The sequence below is a fragment of the Chiloscyllium plagiosum genome, unplaced genomic scaffold (genome assembly GCF_037043375.1).
Source record: "Chiloscyllium plagiosum isolate Xiang-an unplaced genomic scaffold, Cpla_swu_hap1 HiC_scaffold_29, whole genome shotgun sequence".
NCBI classification, from domain to species: Eukaryota; Metazoa; Chordata; class Chondrichthyes; order Orectolobiformes; family Hemiscylliidae; genus Chiloscyllium; species Chiloscyllium plagiosum.
In genome coordinates, this window is record NW_028270167.1 from 96447160 (window position 1) to 96465079 (window position 17920).

The 17920-nt window shown below is 43.7% G+C and overlaps 1 protein-coding gene across 1 annotated transcript in view; it reads right to left on the minus strand.

Moving 5' to 3' along the window:
* LOC122547021 (uncharacterized) overlaps positions 1 to 15313 on the minus strand; it is a 60062-nt gene extending 44749 nt beyond the window's left edge. Inside the window, exons 1-2 of the mRNA XM_087976595.1 lie at positions 15222 to 15313; positions 1627 to 1676 (exon numbers count right to left, since the gene is read on the minus strand). Coding sequence (XP_087832721.1) covers positions 1627 to 1660 — 34 coding nt within the window. The 5' untranslated portion in view covers positions 1661 to 1676; positions 15222 to 15313. The remainder of the gene's footprint in view (positions 1 to 1626; positions 1677 to 15221) is intronic.
* Positions 15314 to 17920: the final 2607 nt, after the last annotated feature.

A 17920-nucleotide genomic window follows, 5' to 3' on the forward strand; every position in this document is an offset into this window, starting at 1 on the left:
CTCAGTGACAGCATAACACTTTCCTAAGGGATTGCATTCCACTCTTCGGAATCACTGCAATCCATTCCCCTCAGTGACTATATTTCACTTCCCTCCGTCACCACTTCTTACTTCCCTCTGTATCTGCATCTCACTCCAATAAGTCACTCCATCGTGTTCCTCTCGGTCACTCGGTCACTCCCCTCAACTCCCCTCAGTCACCATACCATGCTCACAACAGTCTCCATATCCCACGTCCCTCAGTTTCTGTATCCCATTTCCCTCAGTCACTAAATCTCACCGCTCTGAGTTACTGACACCCACGGTTCTCATTCATTGCTTCCCATTTACCTGAGTCACTGTATCCCAAACCGCACAATGGCTAAATCCCATGCCATCTCACTCATACGAACCTACTAACCTCAGTCAACACATCCCACTCGCCTCAGGCTTCATATCACACTCCACTCAGTTATTGCATTCCCACTCTGGTCATTCACTTCAATGCATTCCACATAGTCGCTAAATCTGACAACCCTGTTACGATGTTCTAATCCCCTCAGTTACAATATCACACTCACCTCAGGGATTACTTCCCACAAGCCTCACTCCACACACCCTGCTCAAGTCCTCCACCCCTTTGGCATGGTCTGTACTTTTATCAGTCTCATTGTTATGCTCTCCCACTACTGCAATCTCTTTCACATAACGTGTGAGCTAGAGGAAGAGCTGAAAGCGCTGTTCACTTATTTCACTGCATGAACGGTTAATATTATACATCTGCTTTTATCGCCTTCTTCACTAACAAATTTGAGGGTTACGTCTCACAATCGCAAATCTGTTCAGAATGTATGATGCAGAGAATCACACTGTATGTGATTAGTAAACAGCTCTGTGCCTGTGTAATAAGCAATATTGTGGGGACAGCCACCCTTGCCTTATGTAGAAATGAAACAACTAATTAAAAGGAAAGAAATCTTGATTTCTATGATCACAGATCAGCCACGATCTCATTGAATGCTCAAAAGGGCTTGAGGGCCTGAATGTTGCAATGAAAGACTGGAGAGGTCTGGTTCATTTCTCCCCCATGCTATAGGCGGGGTTAATAACAGATTTCACAGACGAATTAAGAATCATATGAATGCTGCATTGTGTGTACACTGGAGCAACATGAATCCGACTCGGTACAGTATCAATTAAAATAGTGATGAAGAGGTTCCAAACTGAATTTGGTGACTTGCTCCATTCAATAATCAGCAGATGGCTTTCGTGGCATTTCTAACTGTTGTTGCCACTCTAATGTGGTAAGAACTGTGGGTAGAAAATCAGTCACTTCAGCTTCTACTGATTCCAGATATTCCCTATTTGAAAAAAAAAGGCTGGTTAATCCTTTATCAGTCCAGTAGGAATGAGCTCACCATTGGGAACGAGGAAGTCGATTTAACAAAGACCTACCATTCAACTTAGTTTTAAAATTTCCATTTATGTTCTGTGTTTACTGCAAAAATGGCATCATTCGTTGCAACACGCAAATCGCAGGAATATCCATAAAGTCACGGATGAATGGTACCAGGTGAGCTGTTGCTCCCATTTAATTTAAATTTAAATAAACCACAATGAGGTTTGACTACTATGCAAATGACTTACTCAGCAACCCGAGGATCAGCAGCAGTGTCCTCATCTCAATATGTGATATTCTAGAAAGTGAAACAGAAAATTTATGTTAGAGAAGGGGAGTTCAAGCGAGAATAGGAGGAAATGTATCGTGGTGGGTGCGGCGGGGGGGGGGGCTGGGGTATTAACTGCAGAGAATTTAATTTTACAGCTGTTGACGTCTGTCAGTGTGACACAGAGACAGAATAGTTAGCACTGCTGCCTCACAGTGCTCGGGTCGATTCCACTGTTGGATAAATTCCTGTGTAGAATTTCCCCTTGTCTGCATGGTTTACTCTGAGTGCTCTGGTTTTCTCCTACTGTTCAAAGATTTGCAAATTAGGTGAATTACTTATGCGGAATTGCACATACTATATATGGATATGCAGGTTCGGTGGGTTAGTTATGGGCAATGCGGGCTGAGAGGAATATGGTCGGGGCGAGGGTGTGGGTGAGATGCTCTTTGGATGGTCTCTATGGACTCAATGGGCCGAATAGACTTCTTTAACACTGTTGGGTTTCTCTATTTCTATGATCTCGCCCCATCACTTGGACCCTTACAGACAAATTTAACTTCGCCCCTTTAACTCAATAATTCACCTATGGAGTGTAATCTACACACTTTCCTCACTGGGGACCCAGCGGACGGAAGTTTATCTGTCTCCTGCACTGCAATATTTGTAAATGTTGACGCTGGAAACACTGAAAAGTGTTTGGATCGCGTTTCATAACATTGAAGGCTATGAGCATCAATTGAGAAACTGAGTTGAGTGCAGCCATTAGCTTCTTTTTCTGTTCTGTATGATTGCTTCTGTTCAGGAGTCAATCAAAACGATGTCAGACATTTGCTCATAGAACATAGAACATAGAACAGTACAGCACAGAACAGGCCCTTCAGCCCACGATGTTGTGCCGACCACTGATCCTCATGTATGCACCCTCAAATTTCTGTGACCATATGCATAGAACATAGAACATAGAACATAGAAGAATACAGCGCAGTACAGGCCCTTGGGCCCTCGATGTTGCGCCGATCCAAGCCCACCTAAACTACACTAACCCACTATCCTCCATATACCTATCCAATGCCCTCTTAAATGCCCATAAAGAGGGAGAGTCCACCACTGTTACTGGCAGGGCATTCCATGAACTAACGACTCGCTGAGTGAAGAACCTACCCCTAACATCAGTCCTATATCTACCCCCCCTTAATTTAAAGCTATGCCCCCTTGTAATACCCGACTCAATACGCGGGAAAAGGTTCATACTGTCGACCCTATCTAACCCCCTAATCATCTTGTACACCTCAATCAAGTCACCCCTAAACCTTCTTTTCTCTAGTGAAAACAGCCCCAAGTGCCTCAGTCTTTCCTCATACGATTTTCCTTCCATACCAGGCAACATCCTGGTAAACCTCCTCTGCACCCGTTCCAATGCCTCCACATCCTTCCTATAGTATGGCGACCAAAACTGCACACAATATTCCAGATGCGGCCGTACCAGAGTCTTATACAACTGCATCATGACCTCAGGACTCCGGAACTCAATTCCTCTAACAATAAAAGCCAGTACGCCATATGCCTTCCTCACCGCACTATTTACCTGGGTGGCAACTTTCAGAGATCTGTGTACATGGACACCAAGATCCCTCTGCTCATCCACACTACCAAGTATCCGGCCATTAGCCCAGTACCCCATCTTTTTGTTATTCTTCCCAAAGTGAATCACCTCGCACTTAGCTACATTGAATTCCATCTGCCACCTTTCTGCCCAGCTCTGCAGCTTCTCTATATCCTGCTGTAACCTGCCACATGCTTCCTCACTGTCAACAACTCCTCCGACTTTCGTATCATCCGCAAACTTGCTCACCCAACCTTCTAACCCCTCTTCCAGATCATTTATAAAAATGACAAACAGCAATGGTCCCAAAACAGATCCTTGCGGAACACCGCTAGTGACGGCACTCCATGAAGAAACTTTGCCATCAACTACTACCCTCTGTCTTCTTCCATCCAGCCAATTCCTAATCCAAACCTCCAACTCACCCTCAATGCCATATCTCCGTATTTTCTGCAGTAGCCTACCATGGGGAACCTTATCAAACGCCTTACTAAAATCCATATATACCACATCTACCGCTTTCCCCTCATCAACCTCCTTCGTCACCTTTTCAAAGAATTCAATAAGGCTTGTGAGGCACGACTTGCCCTTCACAAAACCATGCTGACTATCCTTGATCACATTATTCCTATCTAGATGTGCATAAATCCTATCCCTTACAATTCTCTCTAAGACTTTGCCCACAACAGAAGTGAGACTCACCGGCCTATAGTTACTAGGGCTATCCCTACTCCCCTTTTTGAACAAGGGAACCACATTTGCTATCCTCCAGTCTTCTGGCACTACTCCTGTAGACAAAGAGGACATAAAAATCAAGGCCAATGGCTCTGCAATCTCCTCCCTTGCTTCCCAGAGAATCCTAGGATAAATGCCATCAGGCCCAGGGGACTTACCTATTTTCACCTTTTCCAGGATTTCCAACACCTCTTCTCTACATACCTCAAAGCCATCCATTCTACTTATTTGTGCCTCAGTATTCTCATCGACAACAATGCCCTGTTCCTGAGTGAATACTGAAGAAAAGTATTCATTCAGTGTCTCCCCAATCTCTTCCGCCTCCACACGCAACTTCCCCCTACTATCCTTGACTGGACCTATTCCTACCCTAGTCATTCTTTTATTCCTAACATACCTATAGAAAGCCTTAGGGTTTTCCCTAATCCTATCTACTAAGGACCTTTCATGTCCCCTCCTTGCTGCTTTTAGCTCTCTCTTCAGGTCCTTCCTGGCTACCCTATAACTCTCAATCGCCCCAATTGAACCTTCACGTCTCATCTTGAGATAGGCCGCCCTCTTCCATTTAACAAGGGATTCCAATTCCTTATTAAACCACGGCTCCCTCGCACGACCCTTTCCTTCCTGCCTGACAGGTACATAATTATCAAGGACACTCAATAGTTGCCCCTTGAACAAATTCCACATATCATTTACACTCTTGCCTTGGAGTCTACTTTTCCAAGCCACACATCCTAAGTCATGCCTCACCGCATCATAATTTCCCTTACCCCAGCTATAATTCTTGCCCTGCAGTACACACTTATCCCTCTCCATCACGAGTGTAAAAATCACCGAATTATGGTCACTATCCCCAAAGTGCTCACCTACCTCTAATTCTAACACCTGGCCTGGTTCGTTACCCAGAACCAAATCCAGTATGGCCTCACCTCTTGTTGGCCTGTCTACATATTGTGTCAGGAAACTCTCCTGCACACATTGAACAAACACTGACCCATCTAACGAACTTGAGCTATAGCTTTCCCAATCAATATCAGGAAAGTTAAAGTCCCCCATAACAACCACCCTATTACTGTCACTCATCTCCTGAATCACCTTCCCAATCCTTTCTTCAATGATTCTAGGACTATTAGGAGGCCTGTAAAAGACTCCTAACAGGGTGACCTCACCTTTCCTATTCCTAACCTCAGCCCAAACTACCTCAGATGGCAAGTCCTCATCCATCGTCCTTTCCACCGCTGTAATACTATCTTTGACAAGCAATGCCACACCTCCCCCTCTTTTACCCCCACCTCTGACCCTACTAAAACATTTAAATCCCGGAACCTGCAACAGCCAATCCTGTCCCTGTTCTAGCCATGTCTCCGTAATAGCCACAACATCGAAGTCCCAGGTACCAACCAACGCTGCAAGTTCACCTACCTTATTTCGTATACTTCTTGCATTGAAGTATACACACTTCAAGCCACTTCCCTGTTTACAGGCACCCTCCTTGGAAATTGATGCCATGTTCCTCACCTCCCTACACTCCAGGCCCTGCACCCTGAAGCTACAATCTGGGTTCCCATGCCCCTGCCGAGTTAGTTTAAACCCCCCCCAAGAGCACTAGCAAACCTCCCCCCAAGGATACTGGTTCCCCTCAGGTTCAGGTGTAGACCATCCTGTTTATAGAGGTCCCACCGTCCCCAGAAAGAACCCCAGTTATCCAAAAACTGGAACCCCTCCCTCCTGCACCATCCCTGAAGCCACGCATTTAATTGTTCTCTCTCCCTATTCCTCGAATCTCTATCACGTGGCACGGGTAACAAACCAGAGACAACAACTCTGTTTGTTCTAACTCCAAGCTTCCAACCTAGCTCCCTGAAAGCCTGTCTAACATCCTCAGCACTCCTCCTACCTATGTCGTTGGTGCCAATGTGGACCACGACTTCGGGTTGCTCCCCCTCCCCCTCCAGGACCCGGAAAACACGATCAGAGACATCACGTACCCTTGCACCTGGGAGGCAACATACCAAACGTGAGTCTCTCTCGTTCCCACAAAACCGCCTATCTGTGCCACGAACTATCGAGTCCCCAATTACTACTGCTCTGCTCTTCTTCACCCTTCCCTTCTGAGTAACGGGGACAGGCTCCGTGCCAGAGACCTGAGCCCCGTTACTTACCCCTGGTAAGTCATCCCCCCCACAAGTATCCAAAACGGTATACTTGTTCTTGAGGGGAATGGCCGCAGGAGGTCCCTGCACTGGCTGCTTCCTCCCAGTCCCCCTCACTGTCACCCATCTATCTGCCATCTTTGGAGTTACTACTTCCCTATAACTCTGATCTATGACCCCCTCTGCCTCCCGAATGATCCGAAGTTCATCCAACTCCAGCTCCAGTTCCCTAACACGGTCTTGGAGGAGCTGGAGATGGGTGCACTTCCTGCAAGTGTAATCGGCAGGGACGTCGATGGCATCCCTCACCTCATACATGTTGCAGGAGGAACATTGCACTGCCTTCACTGCCATCCCTCTAAAGCTAACTGTTTAAACAAAAACTGTGTCTAAATAATACAAGCAAAATTCAGCACTTACCTGCTTGCCACAACAGATGTTATTATTAGGTTAGAGGAGGAGGGCGGGTGGGAGGCACTACCCGTGTAGTGCCTCGGGTTCCTCTCCTTCACGCTTTTAAAGGGGGAAAAAACTAACCCAGCTAAGCTTACACTAACTGCTTCCGGGTCTCGGCTGCCCCTCTGCTTGCCGTCACTTCCTCTGCTGCTCCCGCTCTTTCTGTGAAGGAGAGAGAAAACAAAACACCGATGCCCGCTACAGGTAAGTAATTTTGAAAAAAACTCTTACCTTAGCTGTAGTCTCCCGGGTTCACCTCAACTCGGCCGCTGCTCCCACTCAAATGACCGTTGGTGGTGAAACAGTGAGTATTTATACTCACAGTTCTCCTTCCCGGCTGCCCCTCTGCTTGCCGTCACTTCCTCTGCTGCTCCCGCTCTTTCTGTGAAGGAGAGAGAAAACAAAACACCGATGCCCGCTACAGGTAAGTAATTTTGAAAAAAACTCTTACCTTAGCTGTAGTCTCCCGGGTTCACCTCAACTCGGCCGCTGCTCCCACTCAAATGACCGTTGGTGGTGAAACAGTGAGTATTTATACTCACAGTTCTCCTTCCCGGCTGCCCCTCTGCTTGCCGTCACTTCCTCTGCTGCTCCCGCTCTTTCTGTGAAGGAGAGAGAAAACAAAACACCGATGCCCGCTACAGGTAAGTAATTTTGAAAAAAACTCTTACCTTAGCTGTAGTCTCCCGGGTTCACCTCAACTCGGCCGCTGCTCCCACTCAAATGACCGTTGGTGGTGAAACAGTGAGTATTTATACTCACAGTTCTCCTTCCCGGCTGCCCCTCTGCTTGCCGTCACTTCCTCTGCTGCTCCCGCTCTTTCTGTGAAGGAGAGAGAAAACAAAACACCGATGCCCGCTACAGGTAAGTAATTTTGAAAAAAACTCTTACCTTAGCTGTAGTCTCCCGGGTTCACCTCAACTCGGCCGCTGCTCCCACTCAAATGACCGTTGGTGGTGAAACAGTGAGTATTTATACTCACAGTTCTCCTTCCCGGCTGCCCCTCTGCTTGCCGTCACTTCCTCTGCTGCTCCCGCTCTTTCTGTGAAGGAGAGAGAAAACAAAACACCGATGCCCGCTACAGGTAAGTAATTTTGAAAAAAACTCTTACCTTAGCTGTAGTCTCCCGGGTTCACCTCAACTCGGCCGCTGCTCCCACTAAAAAAAAAAAGTCTCTTAAATGTCCCCAATGACCTTGCCTCCACAACTGCTGCTGGCAACGCATTCCAATCTCTCACAACTCTCTGTGCAAAGAACCCGCCTCTGACATCCCCTTTATACTTTCCGCCAACCAGCTTAAAACTATGACCCCTCGTGTTAGTCATTTCTGCCCTGGCTATCGACTCTATCTATGCCTCTCATTATCTTGTATTCCTCAATTATGTCCACTCTTCTCCTCCTTTTCTCCAATGAAAAAAGTCCGAGCTCAGTCAACCTCTCCTCTCCTCCCTTGCTCACTCACTCACCCAGACCCGAATCAATCTCTCTCCATTATTGGAGCTGTGAAATATTGATTGCTGTATCACACTATCTCTCGTTTGACTTGAAATTTAGTATCCCTTTCATCTTTTTCATCACTCATGACCTCAACTGCTCTGGAGAGATCGAAATTTTCCTTGGTGGTTTCATAAGGCAAAAAGGAAGTTATACAATGAAGATGTCATATTTTCATGACAATATTGGTCTAAGAAAATATCGCAAGATTTTCCCATGAACTCTTCATGGTGGCTATTAAAAGCATTCTCTATTTTTGTTTTCGAAATCATGTGCAGATTAAAGATCTCCTTGACCACTTATTTTGTATTATCCCAAGCATCCGCAAATTTGGTTCATATATCACCAGCCGCAATGAGCTTATTGTTCAAGAAGCTGCCAGCCACAGCTAATACTCCATTACTTTGCCTACAATTTTACCTCTTCAGGGAGACAGATCAAAATCTCCCTTGCTCACTCACTCACCCAGACCCGAAGCAATCTCTCTCCATTATTGGAGCTGTGAAACATTGATTGCTATATCCCACTATCTCTCGTTTGACTTGAAATTTAGTATCCACTTTCAATAAGACATCGAAAGACAGAATGAGCTACGTCTGCTTTTCTCACTGATAACCCAATGGACATTTAACGTTCATGTTCATCCCTCAATCTGGGATCCAGACAGATTAACATCAACTTTGTGTTTCAATCTTCAAATGGGCCCAAACGAACGAACTACAATTGAATTGTTTACACTTGTTTTAAACTTGAAATGTCTACAGTGACGTATGTAGGACTGTCTACAATATGACACACGTAATGACTATGGAAAACTGTGCCATTCTAATTGAATAATCCACAGAACCAAATTAAGAAATATTTATTTCTCAATTTTTTCATGTTTTTGTTGCAACTGCATTGTTTTGATGGCATTGATTAACATATCCCAGAATGATTAGTCTGTCATGAAGAGTGCTGTGTAATTAACCTTGGCCGACATACTGACCTTTTATCCATGCCCCTGGAAACATCTGGGATGACATGAAGTTGAGCATAGATCTTGGCAGGTTTTATGTGAAGGCTATAAGGATATAGATGCGGTATAGTGAGGCAATGTGCGACATTATCGACTTTTGGAGAGGGAGTGGAAGAAAATACTTTATGAAATGAACTGTGATGACAGTTTAAACCAAAATCAGAGATTGCTGTAGCTCTACAGGTCATGTAAGTATCTGTGGAGGAATAATCAGTTTCTGTTTGAGCTCTCGAAACCGTTCATCATGAAACCAGAAATGTTACATCTGTTTCTCTCTCCTCAGATCACCCTAGACCTGTTGAGGTCGACACAGCGTTTTATTTCTTTTTCAGATTACCAACATTCGCAGTTGGGCTGGGCTCACTTTCCAGAAAGGAAGCATCAGGTGGAATAACAAGATGACAGCATTTTCCGATGAGAGGCAGACATTTATGGGCATTTGGGGGCGGGGGGGTGGCGAAGTAAAAAGAAATCCGTGCAAATTGTAGTGGTGGTCGGGGTTGCACTGTCAACAAGGAAGTTGGAGGTGGCGAAAGTCGAATCGTTTACTGAATACTTGGATGAACATTTGTGCCTTACTATTCAAGGTTATGGGCTGTGGACGTGAATTTGACATGACCAGAGTATTTTAATGGTTCAGAGTCAATAGGTTGAAAGTATCTCTTATATATTAGAGGATTCTGTGAAGTAGACAATTGGTGGATTACCCTGAGAGTCAACAAACCACGGGTGGATTGTAGGATTGTAGGATTGAAAAGAAGAGTCCTTCATGGCGAAGCCAGCCGTTGTGGGAAAAGAAGCTCCTCTGTTTGGATCATTCTGCATCACAAATCAGCCGATCTACCAGTTGAGCTATAGGAGTCCATTTGGTTTGAATATCACATGGAAGTCAAAGGTACACCACAGACATTGAGATGTAACTATCAACATCACAAAGCCCTCCGCTGCACAGAATCCAACACTAACAATTCCAATACTTTCACAGTGACACGTACACTGACATCACTTGACATCGCTAAGGTGCATCTAAATACTTCTTCGCAACCCTCTCATTAGTATCCTGACAGAGGCATGGAATTCAGTGTGATTTAGCAGTTTGGATTAGAAATTAGCTTTCTGAAAGAAGGCAGCGAGTGGTGGTTGATGAAAAATATTCAGCCTGGTGTCCAGTTACTAGTGGTGTGCCACAAGGATCTGATTTGGGACCACTGCTGTTTGTCATATTTAGAAATGACTTCGACTCAGGCGTAGGCAGATGGATTAGTAAGTTTGCAGACGACACTAAAGTCGGTGGAGTAGTGGACAGTTTTGTAGACTGTTACAGGTTGCAGGGGGACTTTGGATAAACTGCAGAATTGGGCTTAGAGGTGGCAAATGGAGTTCAATGCAGCTAAATATGAGGTGATGCACTTTGGGAAGAATGACAGGATGGCAGAGTACTGGGTAATGGAAAGATTCTTGGTAGCGTAGATGTGCAGAGGGATCTTGGAGTCCATCTACATAGATCCCTGAAAGGTGGATAGTGCCGTTAAGAAGGCATAAGGTGTGTTAGATTTCATTGGTAGAGGGATTGAGTTCCAGAGCTGCAATATCATGTTGCAACTATACAAAACGCTGGTGTGGCCACACTTGGAATATTGTGTACAGGTCTGGTCCCCTGAAAATTTTGGGAAGGAGGTGGAAACAGTGAAATAGGTGCAGAGGAGATTTGCCAGGTTGTTGCCTGGTCTGGAGTGAAGGTCTTATGAGGAAAGGCTGAAAGACTTGAGTCTGTTCTCATTGGAAAGAAGAAGGCTAAGAGGGGATTTGGTAGAGACATACAAGCTGATCAGAGGATCAGATAGGGCAGACCGTGAAAGTCTTTCTCCTATGACAATGATGTCAGCTTGTACGAGGTAGCATAACTACAAATTGAGGGGTTATAGATTTAAGACAGATGTCAGGGGCAGGTTTTTTACACAGACAGTGGTAAGGGTGTAGAATGCCCTACCTGCTAATGTAGTCAACTCAGCCACATTAGGGAGATTTAATCAATCCTTAGATAAGCACATGGATGATTTTGGGAGAGAGTAGGGGAAGGGCTGAGAATAGTTCACAGGTCGGTGCAACATCGAGGGCTGAAGGGCCTGTTCTACGTTGTGTTGTTCTATGTTCTATATATGGATGAGGAAGGACACCACTTCGATTGGGGCAACACATCCATCCTCGGACAAGCCAAACAGAGACATGCACGAGAAATCCTACAAGCATGGCATTGTACAAGCAATCCTACAATGTTACCTCATATGATGACGAAACGTCTGAAAATGAACCTTCCAATTCAGCGAACAAACTTAAATCTGGAAATGTTCTTTGTCCATACCTCTCTTAGTTTTGTTGCATCTGCATCGGTCCCACTCTCCTGACTTTCCCCACCTTTACCCAATGCCCGCAGCCACCTGTGTCCACATGCTATGCTTCTAGGATAAAAAGCGCAGTCTGTTCAAGCTTTCTTCATCATGAAAATTTGCAGTCACATAATATCCTGGTCAATCTACTCTGCAGCCACTGCTGGGCAATTATGTCCATCCTATAATGTGCGGCTTCCTTAACAACATGCAATTGTCTGGGTGCAGCACAAACAATGTGACAACAGCTATTTAACTTGGAGAATTGTACTGTCTTCAGGGTCTGTCTTGGAGTCAGATTTTTTCCTACTTTAAGTCTCTTCATTAATTTCAGTGCCTGCATTGCTTGCAGGTTATCTCTTAATGTTAGGGCCTGTATTAGTCTATGCTGACTGTACTGTTGGGATCTTTTTCATCGAGAGAGTGGTGGGAACCTGGAACTCACTGTCTCGAAGGCTGAGAGAAGCAGAAATCCTCATAACTTTGAAGAAATAGTCAGGTGTCGACTTCAGACTACAGGGCACACAAGATGTCGAAATTGGTTAGAATAGTAAGTTGCATGGCATGGTGCAGTAAGCCAAAGGATTTTAATTTTCTCTGTTGTTAACATCAAATGCTGTATGACTCTGCCTGTATTAATTTGTGATCCCTATTAGTTTTACGAATGTTGCTCCAACGTACAACCCTTCCTCAGTCGCAGCATCCTACACCTGCCAGCCACCACGTTCCACTACCATCAGTCTTGTAACCCTTCTGCCCTCAGTCTCTAATTTCGATTTCCATCAATCACTACATCCCACTCGCGTCAGTCACAATATCTAATTCCCATCAGAAGCTAAATTCCATCCCCTCGTCAATGATTACCATTGTCCTCAGTGACTGCATCCCACTCACTATGTTCCATTCCCCTCACTCATAAATCCAACCACACCTCAGTAATTCCCTCCCACTACTTTCAGTCACTGTACCTTATTTGCCTCAGTCACCACATGCCACTCCATTCAGTCAGTGCACCCCACTATCAGTTCAACCCATTCACCTCAGTCACTGCATCCGATTCCCTTAAGTCAGACTATCCCATTCACCTCAGTCACTACTTCTCATTCCACTCTGTCAATACAGCCCCTTCCACTCAGTTACTGTATCACACAAGTCAGTGATTTCTTAATCCCACATGTCCCGCCCATGCGCTTCTCCATCTACTCTTCCCCGGAACACCTTTGGGCTGCCACACTACTGTTACCACTCTCGCAGAAAGAGTATGAATAACAGCGAAAACAGGACACGAATGGTACCCATTTCATTGTAGTGAAAAGGTCACAATGTGTTTCTGACATTTATTACTTTCTTCACGGATGAGCATTAATGGTTTGTGAAACATTAAATTCTGTTGGTCATGCAAAACCTGTTAATCAAACTATGGGTGATTTATAAATAATTCTCTCTTCTGTTGCATATTTTGTGCCACACCCAGACTACCGTGTGTTGTTCTGGAAACCGCATATTACAGGAGGGATATAACTGTCCTGCAGAGTGTGCACAGGACATTGACCGGGATATTCAATGTGACATAAGTTGCCGGCTTCAGCATTAACATAAGTGAATGAGGGAAGCTTTCAATCTTGAGTTCGATGATCATCTCACTGAAGTTCTGATCAGGCATGATGGGCTGAGTGTTCTAACTCTTTTGATAGAACATTTATAAAGACTGGTGAATTTAGTACGTTTATCAGTGTTGTAAACAGCGTTCAGAGGAAAATCTGCAGACCAGTTCAGAATCATCTAGTGGCTTTCCTGAGAGGACAGTCAGAAAGTGTTTCCATTGAAACAATTAACACTGAGCACGTAGGTACATTTGCCACTGACGTTGAACAGAAACGACAGTGAAACGAGGACAATTTGGTGAATTAGGCGAGTTGCACCTTTTGATAATCATCACGAATATGCAGGGTGGAATGACGTTGCTCACTGCTGTTGTCACTCTGTAAATTGCTGTAATTTGTCAGATAAGAGCCTCCGTCACTTTGACCTGCCCCCACTGATTCCAACAGTTTTAGCTTCCAGAATAAAAAAAAAAGTAGCCTGTTTCAGTCCTTTGTCCAGTCCAAAGACAATTAGTTTATCATTTGGGGAAAAGGAGGCCTGTTTGTCACAGGTCTGTCATTCACTTTTTTTTACCACAATCTCGCTTTGTAACGTTTCATTTTATGTTTTCTTTAAAATGGAGTTTACCTTTTTGGCCAGGTCATACCAGTGTACTCACCACCCATATGGTCTCAAATGACAGTCACTAGCGAGTTTTCTTTTCTGACCACAGTGATTTATAAAAGTCTCATAAATTTTGAATGATATGAAAATGACTTCATAGGAAACTGAGAAACAGCAACAGAGGACCGTCCCCATGCACAATATTAGAGAAAGTGAAAAACAGAATTTAGTTTCGAGAAAACAAATTTTAGCGGTAACAGAAGTGAAATGTAATGCGCAGAGAGGACACTTGATTGAAGAGGATTTCATCTTACACTGGTAATGCTCTGTCTCTAACACTCACTGGAAACACAACGGACAGATTTACTTACATCCTTGCACTCAGAAACATTCCCAGAAAATGTAATGTACATGCACGTTCATAGTGGGAACGTTATCTCTCTCCTGCACTGCGACCATTAAAAAAAATGCTTGAGTCGGGAATCAAGACAAACGTTTAAAACACGTCAATTGCGTGGGCATTTCAAGTATTGCAATCTTCAAGTCCATAGGCCCAATGCAGGAAATTGGGATGAGTGTTGAGATTACTGTGTTTTTGGTCGTGTTATAACTATGCAAGATTAAATCAGACATCGTTATGAAATATTTAGTATTCTTTTTTCAACGTCTATCACCTTCTCTGTGTCTACATTTCAGTCAACTCCTCCAATGGAGAATAATGCATTACTTGGTAGCTCCAGAAAGCAAACAAAAATGAATAAAAAACAAAAATGTCAGGTTTGCTGGACAAACGAGTGTGAGAAACGAGTGCCTTTGTATTGTCACAAACATCCAACATTTCGTTTGGTATTTAAAGTAACACATGCTACTTATTGTTCTAGAGTTTGTAGAGCACAAATAATAGGCTAGTCTTTCCCCATACAGACTTCCTCTCCACAGACACAGATTGAGATTTCCCTCACTCACTCATTCCAATCTAAAGTGCCAGCATGATCTTTACAATTCGTCATCACTGTGGTCACAAAATGCAGCGTGGGATCAACCAATTTCTCTCTTTCCGTCCCCACAAGATTGACATCGACCTCCCAACATCAAATGGTGCGTTGAGAGGCAGGGGGCAATTCAACTCGTCCTGTCAATGACAACCCAATTGACTTTACATCTATGTTTCTCGTTCACTGTGAACCAGATAGAGTCATATCCGGCTCTTTCCTTGAAAGAGACCCAAACCAACAAAACACTATGCATTAATTACAAACGCCATTTTCGGCGGGTAAACCTTTGAGCCCAACAATTATTTTTCCACATGAACAATCCCCAAACACCCAATCATTAAAACCTATGCATTCCTGGTACAGGCATTCTCTTCTTCGGCTCCACTTCCAGTCCTGATGTTTTGAAACGCTGTCAACATTCGAAACAAAATGTCCATGAAAGGAGCATTGCATCGGTAGAATAATCACCAAGTCAATCATTGATGGGCTGACTTCGATCATTAGTTCACACTGGGCTGCTTACCAGAGTCTCCAAAGGTGATGCTGCTGTTGAGATACAGCGGGTTATATGTTCACGTCATTCATCTTCAGTCAGGCAGAATGTCTTGATATTCCGAATGGCACATTAAGCACTGCCCACTATGTTACACATGCAATGACAATGGTTATTTATGCTATTTTTATAAGCCAAAGATTTACATTAATGTAAGTTCCATGCAAACTCAAGATTTTGCATTGGAAGAATTTACATACCTGAAACAAAGAAGCATCTCATTAGTTTGTTTTTAAGTCCCGTAACAGTCTTCCATAATGAAGGATGCATGGTAACTGAGATTAGCTTCAGAATAAGCGACAGAAATAACCTGAGAAGAGATATGGGCAGGTTTTATTTGCAGGATAGAAATTTGGAACATAGAATATAATGGGACAAAATGTGATATTATCTCAATTTAAATGCAAGTTGGTCAGAATGGGAAGATGGACATGAAAACAATGCTATTATAAAGCAAAATAAACATTCAGCAGATCTTGCACCATCTGTGGAAAGAGAAACAGAGCTAGCATTTCGGGTCCAGAGAATCTTATTCACAATTTAAAACCTGAAACGTTAAATCTCCATGGATTCTGTCAGTCCTGTTGCAATTTATCCAGACATTTCAGTTTTTGTTTCAGATTCCGAGCGTCCACAATCCTTTGTTTCCTTCGCTTCTTTTTCTTTTGTATGACAGTCTAAAGATTGTGATACAATGGAAATGTCAAGCTTTGTTGTATTAAGATACGTAAAATCGCCAAAGTCATGCAGGACCACAGGCATGTTCTTCCACTAAAGGCAGAAGGCTGTAAGTCAGCAAGGGTCGAAATAGTGCAGCATCGTTTTAAAGTGAGAGACAGGACATTTGGGGAAGATTTGAGAGAAATGAATAGTAACAGTCTGGATTGCACAGTCTTGGAGGGATGTTGACACGGGAAATGTCACAATCTTAAGACAACACTTGGAAAAACAGTTGAAGTAACATAGTATCCAATGTTATGCGTCTCTTCCGGGATAGTAGGTGTTTTGTATATCGTGTATTGTTTACAGGAGAGACTCCACAGTTTGAAGGTTCGCTTCCAACTGCAGGAGGCGATGAAAGAGACAATTAGTGGCAGTTTCACTGGAGGGTCAATACACCTCAGCTGGAGGAAGAGGGTGAGAAAAGTGCCGTCCTGGCAATCTGTGCCGTTGTGGGAAGTGAAGCCATTCGGCTGAGACCCCACTGCAAATCGACAATCATACCAAGTGAACGACCAACCACAATGTTTACCTTGTTTAATACACAGGTAACACAGAAACCATGCAGTTACTGAGTCATGGAAAACCTGCCGCAAAGAAAAGGACCTTCAACTGATCAACTTACGGCCAGACAAAAAAAAAAGCCGAATAATTCGAAACCCATTTTACAATATTTAACCCAGAACCTTGTTTGCCTTCGTAGTTCAAAGGCATATCTAAATATTTGTTTCCAATTATATGAGGGATTCAGAATCCCACCTCAATTCTTTAAGAAATTTTGCCTCACACATCCTCCACACCTTCTGTCCATTACCTCAAATCTATGTTCCCATCCGTGATTTTGATGCCTCCATCAACGTGAAAAGTTGCTTTTCCTCTTGAGAGCATAGAACATTACATCGCAGCACAGGCCCTTCGGCCCTGGATGATGTGCCGACCTGTGAGAACAATCTGAAGCCCATCTAAGGTATACTATTCCATTCTCGTTCATATGTCTATCCAATGACAATTTAATTACTCTGTTTACTCTGTCTGTATCATCCATAATTTTATTCATTTACACAATTTTCCCATCTCAATATCCTCAGCTATGGGTAAAATACACCTAATCTGTTCAAATCCTCTTCATATGTGAGAATCTTCAGCCCAGGGAAGATTGCGGTAAATCGTCTCTGCACCCTCACTGCTGCAATCAAATCCCTCCACAATGTAGGTTCAGTATCAACATTCAACTCGCCAGCTGTAGTGCAATTAACTTTACACGAGCTGCATTAATTTGGATAAATATATTGTCTTCTGTATCTGTGCTGGTTTCAGGGGTTGCTTTAATTTCAGTGTCGTCACTCATGGTAATGATTGTTTTTTTTAGAGTATGTCTTAGTTTAAGGGGCGGTATTAACTTGTCGCCTAAGGTACTGTCAGGATCATTTCACCAAGTGGTTGGTGGGAATCTGGAACTCAATGTTTGTAAGGGTGTTAGAAATAGAAACCTACAAAACTTTACAGAAGTATTTAGGTGTGAACTTTGGTTACCAAGGGATGCAGCGCTCTGAACCAAAAGCTCGTAATGGAATCAGAATAATGAAGTGAATAACGGAGTCTGATCAGCCAAAGAATATTTTTTCTGCGTTATTAATATCTAACAATCTTTGTATTTTTTTCCATAATTTCAGAATCTGTATTAGTTTCAGACATCTCACTAGAGTCAGTCATTCAATCTCACTTGCGAACTTCACCACATCACACTCCCAGCATTCACAATATGCCCCTCCTCTCAGTCACTATGTCTCAGCCACTTCAATGTCTGTGTCCCACCCCCTTAGTCAATACATCACAATCCTCTCAGTCACTATGTCTCAACCACTTCAATGTCTGTGTCCCACCCCCTTAGTCAATACATCACAATGCCCTCAGTCACCATATCTCAGTCACTTCAATGTCTGTGTCAC